Here is a 19,714-nt window from a genome sequence, read left to right as displayed (position 1 = left end):
CGCACACTGCCGCCGACCGCTGCAGAGAAGTTTCCCCGCGCGGTATATACGAACGCCAGTATAAGTTTGCTGCTGCGGCCAACCCGATTAATTATTGTTCAAAAGTTTTGGCTCTGCCACCGCTTCTGGTTATATATAATATATATATATATATAATATATATATATATATATAAACGTGCAATAATGTTCTCTCCTCTCTGCAGCGCGGCAACTATAATATATATACACGCGGCTTCATCGTCGCAGCTATATAGTAATCCGAAACTCGTGGGCCAAGCATGGGTCAGCGAGCTTTCACCCGAACCTTATATTTATGACCTCTGGTTTTTTTTTCATCCATTCCCAACCCTTTCAATCTTTTCCGTTTTATCAGTTTTTCTTTTTGTCCACAAAAATCACGTAAACCCGGCTAGACGAACGACGATTTTTCGCACAAAATCGTTTTTACTCGAAATGTCACGCGAGACGTGAGAAGTCGCCGCGGTAGCTGGGTTTAATAGTCATGCTCGTTGAAATTCAACTGCGCAATATAACGGATGGCTGAAATATTTTCGCCGTCAAGTTCAAAGCTAGTTTATATTATTTATATTTGTATAAATATGTATATTTGCACATTCATCAACTTAAACTATTAACCTATGATATCGAATGCATATATTAATATATAAAGAGAACTGACGTTTTGTCGGATACCACCGGTTCTGCGTTAAACGTTTTTGATATATATTATAATATACATGTGATATATTTTGTACGCAATAATATGCGCTAGAACACCGTACGCCCCCGGTGCGTCGTGTTGTACATCAAAAGTTTAGACGTTTAGTTATAATCAACGACAAAAGTTATTGTACAACACATATGCCTAGATAAAAGTCCGAGTGCGAGAGAGCAGAAGACGAACTTTTGCTCGTTTAATTAATATTATATAGTTTCGTTATCCGATAACCGACTATATAATATTATTATATATACCTATGTAGGATGTTATAATATTATATTTATCTATACAATCATACCGTATGCCGGAGTCAAAACGTTATATTATATACATATAAATTATTGTATTAAAAATTAACTTTTATCGTTGTCCTAAAACGGGTAACTGCGAGTTTTATAACGTCTCCGGTTAAGTTTACGAACTCGCAAATAATATTACCTACACGGCTACAGCACACGTCTAATACCTATCATATACCAATATACGGGTGCCTATGTAATAAATTATATTATGCATGCGCGTGTTTGGGAATTTTCAACGAAATAATATAATAGTTTATTTTGAAAATATCGTCATATACCCGCCGACAATGCACTGCAGCGGTATAATAATATTATATACAACATACTTTCGCATGTAAAACCACTCCAGCGGTCGCGAAAATGAATTTTAAACATTGAAATATACGTTGATACGAGCTATATCTAGACCTCCATATAATATTATGTACGCATGTAGCAGGGACCGGAATTATTGTGCGATCAAAAACGGATACACCAGACGGTTGCAGATTGCACTTTACATATTATGTATGCCTTGTCGAATCTGCACATATTACACATATTGTCGTCGTTGCACACACACACAACCACGACCCACCGCTGGAACCCACCACCTCGAGACGTGAAATTCGCATGGTAATATAATATTATGTATATGTATATATTTTATAGGCATGTGTAAATATATTCATGTATTCATCAGTGCATAACACGCGTGTGCAGCAGTGTACCTATATCAACCGTCGCCGGGTTTACAACTTCCTCGTCCGTGAATTTTTTTCGTAGCGTCGTTTGTCCCGCGAGTCGCGACCGCGTTCGGTACCACTACGAACACTATATTAATATCTATCTCCAGTAGCTATAATACGAATTCGACGATATTTACATGCACGCTGTTCGTCGACGAAGTACTGCAACGCAGGTAGATACAGGGATAAATAAGACCCTAAATTATACCACAGTATATCTATATACGATTTTATAACGCGTTTTACACCATAACAATATATTATTTTATGCGGACGGCGCGTTGAACATTCGTACAACATAATAAAGAAATATATATTTTTTTTTTTTACCTTTTTCGTCTGTAAGTTTTCTCTTCGTGTTAAGCAAATAGCGTGTGGGTTAGGCTAGTCGGCGGGGTATAATATGTATAATATTATATACGTTCGTGTACAATATACTCTGTGGTTTATATTATCATGTATCATCGGAAGCGGCGGAGGAGGCGCATCGTTATATCGGCGGTCGGTCGTAAAAGTTGACCGACGCGGCGCGGCGGCGGTGGCGTACGTCATAAATATCGTGGCCGGCCATAAAAACTTGGGCGAATTCGATATTATATGTACGTACGAGCAGAGGTTTAATTTCCCTTATACATATATCCAACGCGTTATTATTAATGAACTCCCTCGGGGGTACGCACACGCATACATACGTAGACATGCATATGTATACACACATACTGCAGCAGAGCGACGATCAAAGGAAAACAACGACGACGACGAAAACACGTACATAGTATACACACAGGCGCGTATATTATATACTTGGTTTTCTCTGGTACGAGGAAAAAAATATCGACGTGTAATCCTTTGGGGATGTCCCGGCTGTAGTAGATACACTACCGCCTATAGTCGTGTGGTATTATTATTATTTTACGATGTAATATTATATATATAATATATATATATAGACACGGTGTACAATGTGAAATCCGGCGGATCCGGTCGTTGCGTGACGGTTTATCGTTTTGCAGGAAAATTGACAAGTGGCAGCGGCGACGAAAATTTCGTCTCTGCTCGTTATTATTCGTATTATTGCACGTACATTTCATATATACACACCACAGGTATACGCCCTGTTTATGATGCCTGCGCAGAAAAGTACCATCGCCTGCACCCTTGTCAACAATCACGATGACTGCTGACACGAACAGGCTCGTTAATTTCGGATTTGCGTGCGCACACTCGATTTGTACTAATTTCGTCATCCCTGCATAATATATATGTATATTTAGCTACACTGTACTGTATAGTTATCGTGCGTATATTATACACGGCTGAGGCATATTACGTTAATAAATCTGAGGAATTAAAGAGCCGACGATTTTGTTCCAATGTATTGTATACATATTATATATATATATGTTATTATAATAATATTTGCATATAGACACGCGCGCGCGCACACGTCAAACGTATAAGAATAGCTGCACGACACCGACAACATAATAATATATAAATATGTAATATGACGTATCGCGACCATTTGCCTACATGATTTAGGTATAATATATTATGTAGTCGGTTCGCCTGTAATACGGCACCGTATTTAGTGGGTATTAATATCCTGTGGGATTATCGAAACACGTCGAGATCTTGCGGACAAAAATTATGTTGTGAGAAACAAAATCGCAAATATTTTGTATTTTTTTTTTTACCCATACTTTTACTGAACTGCAGAAAATCCCATTATACAGTCATCACTGTTGTGTATTATAAAACACATATATATGTATTATATCATATTATGGAGCTTAAAATTCAAACCGGGAAACAACATAGTAAATACTATACGCCGACACGCCGTGCAGATGTATGTAGTATATCGGACGATAAAATAACGGGGCACCACGACGGTCTGTGTTGAACAATGAACGTCGTGTAGTAATATTGTATAAAGTAGGTGTTACAAATATAATTTACCGGCGTCGTCTAGGAGGAGAAAAAAAAAACGTTGTCGCGGTCATTTATTATTTTCATTTGCCGTGCGCGCATAAATACAATTATATATGTATAATATAGATAGGTATATATATATATTAATATTCACGAAGAATGTTAAAAAACAAATAATGACAACAACTACAAAATGGGCAAAAAACGCTCATCACATTTTTATAATATATATAAGGAAGAAAATGATTTCAACGACGCCGGGCGACCTGCCGTCGCGCCGTCGGTGTTTGCCGACTATGATGATAATAATAATAACAATATAATAACGCACGCGCGCCAGTGTATGTGTATACATAGTGTTATTATATACATGCGTATCCGTACGCGACCGAATCTTACGACGGCCATTGTGTTCGCCAATTGTTATAAAAGAAATTTCCGTCGCGTTATTTTCGTGGGTGATGAGAGACCGCAGGAGTCATTATAATAATCTGGGCGGCCGCGGTGGTCATTTTTTTCACTCTTCCGAACCCGGCGAGTATTATTACATCGCCGTCATTGTTATGTCGTGTAATCGTCGTCGTTGTCTATCGTCTATTTTTTTTCCACTCGTCTTCTATGCGACGCACACAATATAACAATGTTATAAAGTACGAGCGCAGCGCATTGCGCATATATACTTTATAACATTATTATAATGGTATACTACATCTAGTACACAACACTACACCGTATACGGTACCTAATATGGCCCCCAAGATAAAAATAATAATAATAACAAGCGACTGTACTGACGACGACGATGACGATGACGATGTTGAGGTGTGGCTCGTGAACTCGTCGAAATACGTTTCCAATTGAAAAGTCACACCACTCGGCCCGACTAAAAGAAATTGTTAATGAAATTAAACGGCCACTGCCGACTATCGACGAGATTCTAAGATACTTTGAACTCGAATACATAAAAGGGGCCATAGCAATGTCTAATTTAATACGGATAATGATAATTGTTCGCGCGTCCTATTTTCACGGTTTTCCTGCACGCACGCGCGCACGCTGTATATACACTGTACTGCGATAATATATATAATAATTCTAAATGCGTTTCGTCCTAAGGGAGGCCTGGGCAACACGACGAAGATGATGACGGCGGCTACAACGTCCACCGTACCGTGAAATGATCCAGAAAACCACAACCTATCCTTTGTCTGTGCTGTGCGGCGGCTTGCGGCTGCGGCCACGGTTTTTCTATACACTTCCTTGGATTATTATATTATTCGTCGCCATCGGCCGTACAAAAAAAAAACCCATGGCTCGATTTAAAATCCATTTCGATCAAATAATATAACCGCCTTGGCGCTAATAACCGGAAACGATCGCGGAGGCGATGTCCGAGTTTTCTCATTTACCCGATCCGTCGCCCCCGGTACCAGCGCCCTGTAGCTGCACTTTACATTATTATGATTACTACGATACATATATATATATCTACCTACATGTATGTACCTCCTAATAATGTGTACGTGTATAATAACGACGTATTTCGCGCGTATGCCCATCACCGCCTCCGCCGACTATCGTTAGCAACGATTTCGTCACGAAAATATTTATAATTTAAAAACTTTTACGATGAAAAAAAATCAACTGCAGTTGTGTAGACAGCGCGACTCGGAAGGGGATAAAACGATTATTATGATCCTTTTCCCCTCCGTATATAATAATCACGACGAAATTTAACATATAAATGAACGAATTATCATATTTGTCTTTCTATTTATTTATATATATATTGACAACGTCGAGTCTACCGTCAATCAACATTATGATGATGATGATGATTATGATCGTTAACTCGTAAAATATATACAACAATAGTAAACAATGTATCTACTCACGCATAATATTACGAATAAACTGGCTACTGCACTACATCTTCTGCAGGTTGTATTATATTAATATAATATATATCAAATCGTTTATGATTAATTGTTTATAGAAAAACATTAAAATATTGTTTCGACAGAGCTGCCGCTTGTGTATAAACAAATTGTTTTAACTCTGATGTAAAAAAATATTAATAGCTAATATACCTGCAAATACGTCCTGGACGTATATTTGTTGTTTGTTCTGGAAATGTAAGTGTTTTCTCGAGGTAGGTATACACGCGTATAACCATTATACATAATCGAAAAGCTGTGACTGAACAGGATATACACGTATACGGTATATGTGTATAGAGTATGGATGCAGGAATAAATAGAAAGAACGACGATGAAAAAAGAATATAACATAAAAATGTATAAGAATAAAGACGTCCTAACGCGCGCGATTTGCGTCCTGGGTGTGACCTGAACTTGTAATGGTAATAATTCACCGGATAATGTTATGTACATGTAAATTCGAAACGAGACTACACACACACACACGATATGTTTACCCCTTGTCCTCCAGTCCCACTCTCTTTCGCTTCAGCCTGATCCTGCAGTATAATATGCCCCGTCATCAGCAACCCCTTCACCTGCACACACCCGCCGACGCCGTTGCAGTGTGTATTATTTAAGTATATGTATAAATGTTATTCTTTTACCTCTCACACGTATATATTGTTGTAGTCTGTAACAGAAACTCGCGCCCGATGTACATATATAGGTACGTGGCGGCGGCGGCGGCGACAATATCGAACGCGCGGGGCACAAAAGGCGCGCACAAATACCGTCGTATAATGGTCGTGTGTACCTATAATAATATAACGCGCGTGTATGCATATATGAGGGAAAACACCGTAGTCGTGTATGCTAATTCCCCAGGCCACGAACGTATTTCCGTTTTGCCGTCGGCCAGAATGTCAGGCCCGATTTAATTGACCTTTAACGGAGTGAGCGGTTCGGCGGCGACGACCCAATCAATTTTCAAAATGCCACGTAGGTTATCCTGCAGCTTATAATATCCTCCCCATTTCTCCCTCTCATCTCCGATTATTATATGCACATATTATACTTGCATATATATTTTTTTTTATCAAAATGTTCAAGAGTGTGTGCGCAGCAGTGTGTGTAGGTGTTGTGTGTATGGAGTAATGTTGTATCTGGCCCCACCGTCGCCGGTGTGACGGTTTCTCACGGTCCAAATAAATCCTCTAAACAATATTTGCAGTATAATCTCGTCTTAAAAGTGCTGACTAATCTTTCCCGCAACGACAACGGCTTAAAAACTATAATCAGCACAGATGACCGTAAAAACACGTAGACGACGTTGTTTTTGACACAATTTCAGTTTCATGACATTCATTCGAACGTTAAAAATATATTTATTACTACACCCAACTATGAAAAGCAATTGTTTTCTTAACATAAAAGTTCAAATTGAAAAACAAAATTAAATCGTAGCGAAACGCGTGAAAATTATTAACAAATCGAGTATACAATTGAAAATGCTTCCTTGCAACGTTGAATTGAATTATTTAGGAGGACACTACAGTGCAGGAATTGGTTGTATTCATGTCTGCTGTATATTGTGGATATTCGTGCGAAATGTATACGTTCCGTACAGTTTGAAATAGTTTTTTGTCCTAGCTATTAGATTTAATTGGACAATTTGAACATTTAAAAAATTATGTATACATGTCATATTGCAGGACTTTTTTTAAATATTTAAGTTTAATAACAAGATATACCTATGTATAATAGCGTATTGTTAATACACGTTTGGATATAATAATATACAAAATATGTGTAACAAATAAAATTATATATTATAACAAAAATATAGTAATAAATCACAGGTACCAAAGAAGTTATTATCTTTAGATTATACCCATATAAGTATATAACCGGTCATTTTCGTATATTAACCAGAATAAGACTATTGATTATGCAAAGTATAAATTTTTTAAATGTTAGAAATAAACGTTGCCGTGCGACGTTTTCAACCCAAATAAAAAAAAATAATGGAATTTTTTTTTCTTTTCTTGTGATGAATATAATATCTTTATTAAATATGAATTATTAGTAGACCTAATCCAACATAATATAGTTTGATGATTGATAATTATTTATATTGACCTTTATACACGTACATGTAGGTATATAATATTATATTATAGGTATTACCAAAAATACGTGGTTATAATACGTGATATTAAATTACATTATTACTTAGTTATAACTAAGTTATATCTATAGATAATAATAATAATAATGATTATTTAAAAAATGATACCTATATAGTACCTATATGGCTATATCCAAAAGTTTATATAAAAAATGTAGGTATTTTCTTTAATTGAGTACTAAAATAGGTTATATTTTGTACTATTTGTCAGAACAAATACATTTTATATTTTAGCATTTAGCATGTAAAATTAAAAAAAAACATTGAATAAATATTATTTCGAAGTACCTATATACAAATTAATATATACGATATATAGTATTTACTATTATACTATAGTAGGTACCAACTTTTAAATACAAAGTTGTACCAGCTTGTTATTTTATTAGAAACGTATTAATTGTCACCTTTCCACTTACTATACATAGTAATAGACTTTTTTAATACATAATATATTATACTAAAGTTTACTATAATGTATTATTATAATAAATCAGGTGTATATTACGCAATGGCTTATTTTTAATTTCTAAGATTCTTAAATATTATATAGGTACATAAACAACATAGAATTATTTATTCGAGTACATCATTGTGGCAATATAAATATTGTCTGTAAATTATATTAAATAAACTTTATAGTTAAATAACTTTAGTCTTATCCTGGTAATCAGTAAATATAATATATACGGGAAGTTATATTTTGATAACACGATACCTTCGCAATAAAGCCACGGGGGATGGGGACGTGGGTGACTTTAATAGTTTTCAATGAGAAAACAATAAATTTAACGATTACTTGTCCGAAATTAATGGACAATCGCGAACGTTAAACGGTTTTATTGCTAAAATACGACCGTTTAATAAATGTCGGACAGACCCCATAAAGTCGACTACAGTTAAAAACCGTGTTAAATAAAATTAACAAAAAAAACAATGTAGGTACCTACCTAACTGTATATTATACTTATCTATATTTTAAAATTTTTTTTGTCTTCTCGTAAAAAAATTGACCAACCCGCAAACAGAAAATATACTATTAAGATAGAGCTGATTACTATTTTTAGCAAACATAAAAATCATAAAAAAGTACGAAAACGTCAAAAACACCAAAGAAAATACGTATTAACGTGTGTAGGTGATATTTACGCGTAGGTAGTTATATTAATATATTATTAAATTTATATTGTTTAAATATTGTATAGTCGAACTCCGACAAATGGACCAAGAATAAAATACGATTTATCAATAGGTTTATGCGTGTAAAGTCGTCACCGAAACAAGTATAAACGACACGAATGATTTTATAGTTGTATAATATAATAATAGCGTCGTACACGAAGCGAATTTTTATTAACCGTGTGAAAACCACACGTTTTCTTAATCAACACGATCTGACGTCGATCAGCCGCCGTATTTTATGAACGCCGGGCTCCTATACTTCTTGCAGGATCAGGACAAACCACGACAACACGATTTGTACCTACCTATATTATTATATTTTTTAATAAATTCACACTGAATATTACACACTCGGCCAGCTATATGTGATCGGTCCGGCGACATATTATCATAATATCATATATAAATTAACGTTTTCGATCGAAATCCACTGCACGCATCTACCGCTTATAGTGGACGACCACCACGCGAGGCCACGGTTTTCATCGAGTTCGTTAAGGTATATTATACGCGTACCCTACCTATGAATGGTAAGTATATATATATATCATGTGAATATTAGTAACCATGCGTGGAGCGCATGCCTATCATATATTACATAAATATAATGTATTATAATTTATAATATATCGTATATTATTATGCCTAGGTACTGATGACGGCGACAGCGGTTATTACTGTGTTATCGTTTTGTCGTCTTGTAATTTAAAATATCGTAATAACTGTCAACTGTACATCCGAAGTGGTGACTGCGCACGGACTCTGCGGTGCATCTAATAATAATATATACATATTATACGACGTACGCTGCACGAGTGTTAGGGACACGGCCGAACGCATTGTAATTGACATTAGAATAAAATGCACATCGGCGTTGACGGCCGTAATTGACGGTTATGTTAATGTGCGCTTCGCGGATGTGTGTACCTACTATATAGTATGAAATTTACTACGCTCGTTTCAGTACATTTGCACGTGCCCGCGTTATATTGTTAATCGAAGTAATAATTCGTTATTTGTACTGCACATTATATTACATAATATAGGTATCTATATAATACAATGACGATAAACGCACCGAACAAATCGTACACATATTATATTATGTAATACGACGACCGATGTAACATTGGCAGGGACACGCAATGTATATGGGCGGGTGGAAAATTGGAAAACAATTATCATTCTAAAATAATTATTTTTATTAACGCCAAAGGAGCATATACCACATTATCACAACAGTCGGATTATAAGCTTGATGCACCAAACAAATTGAAATTACACAAATTTGTTTTCACCAATCGCCTTTCGGTGGCTAATATTTTTATAGTTACCAAAATAGTAAAATACCAATGGTTGGGGCGCTATTGTTTGTTTAATAAAGCGCTAATGTAAAAATTGGGTAATTCTAAAAAAAAAAATTATCTCGTCACTGCTATACTTTTTATAAGATTCAAAATAAACCAAATTATATACATTCATCATCATCATTTTATAATTTAATATTTATCACTTATCATATTATATTGTATTATTTTGCATTATGAAAACAGTATACGCTATCTATGGTAACGCAATTTAAATCATTTTGAAATTTAGAAGCTAATTTGAACATAGTATATTTTTAACTATCTTCAATAGTAGATAGTGATAATTGTTATTACACTAACCGTAAATTTTTTATTGCGCTTTAGTATGTCTCTACTATATATTACTAATATGTACTGTAGTAGTGTAGTGATACTAAAATACTTCAATTACGCGCTACTCACGATCACTACAAAATGACAAATAATTATTTCTTATCTTTATGTATATAAATATAATCCAAGTCACACATCTAAGTGAAACCTATTAATTATTATTTATCTAAAGTGGTAAATTTTCACTTAATTTTTCAACTATTTTTGGAATGTTGTTATTTCCAAAAAAAAATATTGTATTGACCGTCACCAACTTTTAATTTCGCGGATATGCTAGTCACCGAATAAAAAAAAATATGGCAACAACAAGGTTGATCTTAATGTAGATCACAATGTATTTTGACTATGATTTTAAAAATTATTTAATTATATTAAAAGATATTATTATGATAATATATTCTAACTCGCGACGAAAAACCACTAATATAATATTTTTGTCAAACGTTTATCATTATAATTGGTTATATTAAAATAATAAATTTATGCAAATCTAAATATTGAAATAATATTTAGTCTGGCCGAAATGATTGGGCCCGGAAAATGTCTATATTATTTGCCGGCGGCGCCGAAATTCCGAGATTTTTTGTGGCGTCGAGTTGGCTATGCAAACCCACATAATATAATTTCCACGGTCATAATAATATTATGTACATATTATTGACGCATTTAATATTATTATCATAAAAATATTACTTTTGGAGAACAATATGATTTATTTGTATAAAAATTTTAAAAGAAAAGGATTTCGTTTCTCGAGGTTTTGATTTTTTTTCTACATAAGGTCCCTTTGGCGTTAAAATAGGAAATTACCTATACCTGTCCACTATATTATATAGATATTAGATAATAATATACTTTTTTGCGGGGTGTGCGTATATATTATGCTTCCACAAAAGCGCATCGTAATAATTGTTATTTATTATAGTTATTACCTACGTCTTATTACTAGGCATGATAGTACAATATCATGGCAATAGTTGGTATTATTCTTTTGTTTTTCGGGGCGGCGAGGATCAAGGCGATGTGCAATAATATACAATGGCGTGCGGCGATTTCACACTTGGACCCCCTCCCCCCACCCATCCGAACGACAATACGGTATATACCTAATACCTACGTCTTAATGTTATATCTATATATGATATATATTTTGTATCATATATTATATCATATTATGTGATATTACGAGATGTGCGGGACCGACGACTGCGGGTACTTTGTACACATCGCACGCGGAGAATTCCAAGCACGTTTACTTGTATATTATATACCCGGAGCAAGAGACGACGCTTTTAATTGGACTCGCTGGACACGCCTACTTCGTACGCTGCCTCCGGCGGCGGCGGTATACCGCTTGCTCGCGCGCGAACGAACGGTGACGGACGGACGGACACCGCCGCACAAGAACGCACGCACGCGCTACGCCCGTTGTATAGGTATATAATAGTACCTAATATGTGTCCGAAACAAAATCCGTATACGGCTTCTCGTCCGTCGGACGCCACGCGCGATATAATATTATATTATTATGTATTATATAGGTATACGCGGGCGGCCGCGCCACCATTTTACCGATCGGATTACTCTCCCTCTCGACACTATACATGTTATCATAATAATAATAATAATACATCATATTATATAGGTGGTGTGCGTACATCGCTCCACACTCGCCGCCGCGGATACGACAATATTATACCCGCCTAGAAAATCCGATATTCGTTTTCACTCCCGGCCGACCGATCGCCGCGCATGCGGAAATAATAATATGTGTAATATATGCGATATAATACATATATATATATATTATATTATATGAACAGACTTGAGACTTATGGCGGCGACGAGTGTGCGCGCGTGTATGGATAATATAATATTATTATAATATCCAATATAGGTTTACTATACGGAGGTGTCGCGGTCGGACGCGGATACATAACAATATAGGTATTACCCCCTAGAACAGGGGACGCCAACCTGCAGCAGTCTAGACTAGTCGATCTTTATAGAGGAATAAATTAGGTTGATAAAAACAATTGTTATGTACCGTTATCGAAATTTGAGGGAATTTACAGTTTGATCTGGATAAAACGATTATGGAACTGGAAATAATAACATTAGAAATCATTCTGTACTTAAGATTTCCTTGGACTTTTGGAAGTATGCGCATATTTAAAAATAGCAAAAGTTCAGTTGCCGGTTTAACTTGATTATACGTGAGTCAACATTTTCGAGTATGAAATAGTTACTTGAAGAACAAACATCGTTTAACAATGGCAACAAATAATTTGAATAATATATAATAGGTACCATAGGAACAAACTTGAGACTTACAATAAATTAGTATACACGACCTACCTATACAATATCCGATATTCAAGGTGGTGTTAGCTGAACGATACACATAATATAAATAATGTACATGATAATAACTTTACGATAAAAACGCGTGTAAGTAAATTATTATATAGGTGTGAGTCGCCAGGGGAGAAACGCGCGTGCGAAGGGAATATAATAAAAACAAAATTCACGTGTCCGAGCTAGTGCATAAATTATACGGGGGAGGCTAACCGTGTTTTCCTATTTACTCGTGTATTACCAATGCGGGGTAATCGGAAATCGTTGTGGGCCACCCTGTACGCATTAAGTTGTATATATATATATAAGTGTATGAATTTAAGCTGCAACTATAGTATATTATGTCGTGCGGCGGTGTCTATAAGGTATAAACGGGACTATACACAATAATAACTCAATCCGATGTTGCGTGCGATCCAGGGAGGGCCGACACCACGTGATTATAACATGATTTTAACACAAGGCGACGGTAATATAATATATTATATTAAATATATACATGTGTGAGTATAATGTATATAATATTATTACAGCCCCAGACCCGCGACGGACAGATAAACTTCCAATAGTCGTTTCCGCAGGATACACGTGGCGGGAGGCGGATGTATATAAGAAAGGGGCATTTGCGAATCGGAATTATATAAAATAATATACGACAATATAATATTATTATATTCTAATAATATATATATGTCACGTATCGTGCCACCGTGGTGTTCCCCATCGTATTTCCGCAATCACTTTAACGCATACGGGAAACATATAATATAATATATAGACGCTGCAGACGCTGGCCGCAGCAACACGTATAAATGAATATAATATTATAATATACCGGTCAAATCGTCCACTCAGAATTTGTCGCCCAAGATGGTGTTTTATTTATCGTACACGCGCGCCCGCAGTATTACGTCTACTTATTTACTTACTTACTCACGACGCGCTGAACCGTAAAACTTGTTTCCTACAAAGTTTCTAAAACCCTTTATACACCGAGTATTTGCTGTGATATATAATATATAAGAGGAAACACGACGGATCTGCAGCGTTCCGAATGTATACTTAAGCACTGCGTCCGAAAATAAGGAGGGCCAAAATAGTGTTTCAAAACTTATATACATAATATAATTGACAGGATTTATCGGCGGCGGTATATGGTGGCGCGGCAGTGCAGGCGGTCGCGTGAACACCAATACAGCTGCTCCGCGAGTCGGCGATGGACGTTAATTAATTTTTTTTCGGGAAATGTGTCACTTTTGACGGCTAGTTGACCTCTTTCGTTGACGGCCACGTGTACCTCCGGGGACGTTCAAAATTAAAATATTCTTTTTTACGAACACGGATAAAAGTTTCAACTCGTTTGCTTATTGCGGTTTGGTCGAGATTTTCAAACAACCGAATATAAAATAATAATACATAATTTACATTACAATAGAAAATGTATTTTATGTGGAAATAATGCTATAAATCTGTTTTGATTTTATATACCAACTGTAGGTACATATAAATTAACATGCTACAATAGAGAGTTGTGATGCGGTATATAATAAACGATTAAAGAAAGTCGATCAAGCGTTATCCAACGAGACGGGCAGAGATAAGGAAAGCCAATGGTTTTCTCTCTCGGAAACGAGGTTTCTTTGTCTAGGGAGGTTTTCCTAGAGAAATCTAAAGGTGCTGGTCCGATAACGAATAAAGCGCATTATTTTCGGGACGAGCATACGGTTTTTCCCACGCAGAGGGGTGCAAGATCGTAAAAGAAGATTACCAATAACGTACCATATCGGGGCCCACCCGGTCATATATGTGAGTTTCGATAGGGTATAGAATCGAAAAATCCATTAGCATCGTCAGCCCCGCTGCCGAAGACGACTATCATAGTATCACCGAGGTCACTATACAAGACTCCGTCGTTTTAATCCGTTCCACATATTGTCAGACTATTTCAGTGGCATTTTTATTGGCATCCATAAAAACAAATAAGAAAATTCGAACGAGCACGCGCACTGATTGCGTATAATATATAACTATAATAAAAGTATATAATTTAAAATCTGTCATCTCTTCGGGGCCAGAAATGATGCTGCAGCACCAATCCGGCCCATTTAACATCAAAACACTATATAATTTGGTCGTAGATTTTTATGATATTATAGATTTTATCTAGTGGAAAAATACGCCAGTAAAATTTATACCAACATGTAAAACTATTTCCCTCAACGCCCCCTCTCCCTCACTCACCAAAGAAATACAGAAAATATTGTTTACATAATATCGTTTAAGATTATTGACTCACCCCTGCTGCGTTGGCGTCCGGTCCGTAAGGGTACGTAGTCCACCGTAGGCTAGGCTCGGTCGTAGTGTCCAAAAGTACGACTGAAACAAACAAACAACACCTATTAAAATACATACAATACGGACGCTTGACTATGGCTTGCCAAACTCATAATACAGGTACAATCATGACAAATTAGATAGGTATTATCACAGGTATTTTGATACGCATCCTCCCTCCAGGCGCGGATCCAGTGGGGGGCGGTAGGGGCGGCCGCCCCCCCCGTCAGCCGTATCAAAATGTGTTGTATCGAATTTGTTGTACTATTAAATTACATTATTTTGTGTTATACCATTCTAACGTATTGTTAATTGTTATTGTCACAAATGTTTGTCTTTTATTTTTATAACATAAACATATGACAACAATATTATTGCGACCGTATGAGCGACGACAACCACCAGCCGGCCAGCCCAGCCGAATCGTAGAGTTTTGTCCTAAAAATAGTATGAGATTACATGTTTATTTTGTTTACAGATATTAAATCTTCCTTATTCTCGACTGCCTGAAATATACATATTTATAATACAGATATCAATTTATTTCTAGCAGTACCTATAATAGTAATAATTGTTGTGTTGACTGTTGACATTAGATTAGACACTCTTTAGTCTTTAGTTTGACAACCGCAGATATACACGCGTACTCGTATTACGTATAATTTCCTTAATAATCGAAATTATATTTCTCGTAATACGCCGTTAAAAGTGACCGCGATTTATTCTTTTAATTTAATTGGTGACGTTTGTATTATAGTTGTAAGTTGTTATACTGTAATTATTTCATTTTATTCGTTTATTGAACAAAAACATAATGTCTAAGAGGAAAAATGTCGATATTACACATTTTTTTAAAAAGAAAAGTGCAACTAGTGCAAGTACTGTGGAAAATGATGATCGAACAACTGAGGAAAATAAAAATCGAATTGCAGTGGATTCAAGTGAGTCGTCTTTATCATCCAAAGAAAAAATTGAATTAAATATTTGTCAACCACTAAACACTGAAATTAATTTAAATAAAAAACTAGATATTGGAGATTTTTTAAATTCAAATTTACACATTAATAATATTTTTAAAAAACAACTTCTTGAAGATCATTGGAGACCCCTAAATAAAAATAATTTTCCCTTTTCTACTCACAAAAAATGTGGTAGTATAGAAAAAAGATACGTAAAATTAGAGCATTTGGAAAAATATTTTTGGCTAGTGATATCAAAATCTATGAATGGTTTATTCTGTGTTTATTGTTCAGTTTTTAATCACTCTAATACTGGCACAGGATCAAAAAATACAATGCCTCTTAAGTGTCTAGTAACCGAACCTTTAACCAAATTTGCTAAACTTCTTGGAAAGGATGGTTACCTAGAAACTCATAGTAGAAATATTTACCATAAAAACGCCGTTCAGGATGGAAAATCATTTTTACATATTTATAATAATCCACAAAATAAAATTACCAATAAACTAAATACAGCTCATTATGAACAAGTTAAAGAAAACAGATCTCGGTTGAAACCAATAATTGACTCGTTAATATTTCTTGGTAAACAAAATATTGCTATTCGAGGACATCGCGATGATGGCAGTATATTTGACGATTCTCAAAAGCCTACAGAAAATAATGGAAATTTCAGGGAATTATTAAATTTCAGAATTTCATCTGGTGATGAGATTTTAAAAAATCATTTATTAAGTTCCGAGTCTAGAGCCACTTACATTAGTAAAACGACACAGAACGAACTTATTTGTATTATAGGAAATTTGATACTAAAAAATGTGTTGGAAAGAGTAAAACAATCAAAATTTTATAGTGTTATTTTTGATGAAACCACCGATGTATCAAATATTTCCCAGTTAGTCACTGTTATTCGATATGTCCATAAAAATGAAGTGTATGAAGATTTTATCGGATTCTTAGACTGTCATAAAGACAATTATAAAAATACTGGAGGGGAAGTAGAACCTAAAATGACTGGTGAAATTATAGGAAATTCAGTTTTGAGCATTTTAAAAAAACTTGATTTACCATTTGAAAATTGCGTCGGAATTACAACAGATGGATGTAGTGTTATGCTATCCGAAAAATGTGGAGCAGTTAAAACACTTAAAGAAAAAATGAAAAATGCAATCAAATGCACTTGTTTTAGTCATGCCTTAAATTTGTCTATTATGAAAGGGTGCAAAATTAAATTTGTAAGAAATGCTTTCGGAATAATGAAAGAAATAATTAATTTTTTTAATTCATCAGCAAAAAAAAACTATATTTTGAAAAATACTTTAAAATCATCATTACATTCATTATGTGAGACAAGATGGGTGGAAAAACATGACTGTATTTTACAATTTTTCACTGGCCTAAGTTCCATAATCGAGGCATTAGACAAAATATCAGATTGGGATGATATAAATACCGCAAGTAAAGCATCTTACTTATCTAAATCAGCATCGACTGGAGAATTTATTTTGACATTAACAACTGTTTCAGAAATTTTTACTTTAACATCTCCAGTAAGTAAATTATTGCAGTCCAAAAGCCAGGACAAATTTTCAGCTACTACTATAATTAAAAATGTAATTTCTATTTTGAAAAAAAAACGAGAAAATAGTTCCAACTGTTTTAACAAAATATTTAAAACCGCTGAAAATCAGATGGCCAACTTGGGGATTTCAATCGGAATTAACAAGCCAAGATTATCTGAAGTAATGAAAAACAGAGAAAATCCTCAAACTCAATCTGTTGAAGAATATTTTAGAATAACTCTTTTTATTCCCTTTCTCGATAATTTACTATATGATTTAGAATCTAGATTCGATGAAGATTTAATGTCAGTTTTTGATCTAGACGTAGTGTTGCCCAACATAGTTAAAACAAAATCCATTTTTGATGACAAATTTAAATTAGAAAATAAAATAAAAAACGTGATTAATCAATTTGGTGACTTAGTAGCTCATGAAATAAATATACCTAGAGATATTTTTGAATCTTCAATAATTGGTGAATTTGAACTTTGGCACAATTATTGGTTGCAAGAGGAACAATTACCTTCGTCACCTTTAGAAGCTATCAAACAATGTGACCCGGACCTTTTTTCTGGAATAAATGTATTGTTAAAAATACTTATCACGTTACCGGCTACAGGTGCAACAGCTGAACGTAATTTTTCATCACTACGACGAGTCAAAACATGGATGAGGTCGAGAATATCAGAGGAACGATTAAATGGACTGGCATTATTACACGCTCATCGAGATGTCATTATAAACCACGATGAAGTTATAGATATATTTGCTCAATCTAACAGAAGATTGGACTTTGTAATTTGATTCATAATTAAAATGTTTTAACTTCAAAATTGTTATATTATATTTTATTATGAATTTTAAAAGGTATTTTAAAAGAAAAAGATAGATTTAAAAATGTAATTTAAATAATTAAATAAAGAAATAAAGAAATTTAATGCAGTTTATGTATTCATTATAAATTTATAAATAATCAGGAATTGCATTCTGTACTATTGCATTTATAACTATTTATATATATATATATAATAATAATATAATATACTCGTATTTAGCAGTAGGTATCTAAATATGTATACTTATTTATAATCCGCCCCCCCCGTTAAGGTAGGCTGGATCCGCGCCTGCCTCCCTCTTTACTTCGCCATTATCGTAGTTCTCCACTTCTTATTGGCTATCAATCATATACATACATATATAATACATAGAACAAAATTAACCAAAAAGAAGTGGAGAACTATACGACATTGGCCGGAGGTGAAGGAGATGCGCATACTGCGCAAAACTAGTAACACCGTGATGATACCTATCCAATTTGTCATGGGTACAATATGTACAATTTATTTATACAAAGAAAAAACATTAATTTATAACGGTTATTGGAAAATGAAACCAAAAACTCCCAACGTTATATAGGTATAACTATAATATATTATATACCTAAGTACACTGCTATAATTTATAGTGGCGGGTTTATTTATGTATATTATATTACCTCCGGGTCCCGGTATTGTACATAATAATAATAATAACAAAAATACCTAAAAATAATAGTATATAATATTGACGTTTTCTAATACACCTAATTATTAATTATTTATATTATTTATAGTTGTTCAGCGCTGCAGCAGTTGAATAAGTTTTGGGTTTATTTCACACAATTTTATCGCACTACAGCCAATACGATTTATTAAACTAATTAAATCGCGATTTTGCCATAAAACTCTGTCCCTCCAGGTTAGATATAGGTAGGTGCACCGCTTTGTCTTATGTATACATTTATGTACCCATTCATCGTAAATTCACGTAATACTTTAT

The 19,714-nt window shown here is 34.6% G+C and overlaps 2 protein-coding genes across 10 annotated transcripts in view; one reads left to right on the top strand and one right to left on the bottom strand.

Annotated features, from left to right (window-relative positions):
* The window catches only part of LOC132937857 (ephrin type-B receptor 1-B), a 133,678-nt gene that overhangs the window by 30,908 nt on the left and 83,056 nt on the right, over positions 1-19,714 (bottom strand). For all 9 annotated transcript variants that reach the window (XM_061004433.1, XM_061004431.1, XM_061004432.1 and 6 more), the window contains exon 3: positions 15,338-15,417. In XM_061004433.1, the coding sequence (XP_060860416.1) occupies positions 15,338-15,417 (80 nt within the window). The remainder of the gene's footprint in view (positions 1-15,337; positions 15,418-19,714) is intronic.
* On the top strand, positions 15,568-18,832 carry LOC132939062 (uncharacterized). Its single transcript, XM_061006070.1, has 2 exons — positions 15,568-17,792; positions 17,862-18,832. The coding sequence occupies exons 1-2, from the start codon at positions 16,190-16,192 to the stop codon at positions 18,698-18,700; spliced, it is 2,442 nt and encodes an 813-aa protein (XP_060862053.1). The 5' UTR covers positions 15,568-16,189; the 3' UTR covers positions 18,701-18,832.

Source organism: Metopolophium dirhodum, chromosome 2, assembly GCF_019925205.1.
Source record: "Metopolophium dirhodum isolate CAU chromosome 2, ASM1992520v1, whole genome shotgun sequence".
Taxonomy (NCBI): Eukaryota; Metazoa; Arthropoda; class Insecta; order Hemiptera; family Aphididae; genus Metopolophium; species Metopolophium dirhodum.
The sequence above is the reverse complement of the archived record's forward strand: the minus strand, read 5'-3'. Positions and strand labels throughout refer to the sequence as shown.

Excerpts from the sequence above, each read along its gene's own strand:
- LOC132939062 (XM_061006070.1), top strand. The coding sequence starts at position 16,190 with ATGTCTAAGAGGAAAAATGTCGATATTACACATTTTTTTAAAAAGAAA. Across the intron at positions 17,793-17,861 it reads GGATGATATAAATACCGCAA|AAATTTTTACTTTAACATCT; the intron begins GTAAAGCATCTT and ends CAACTGTTTCAG.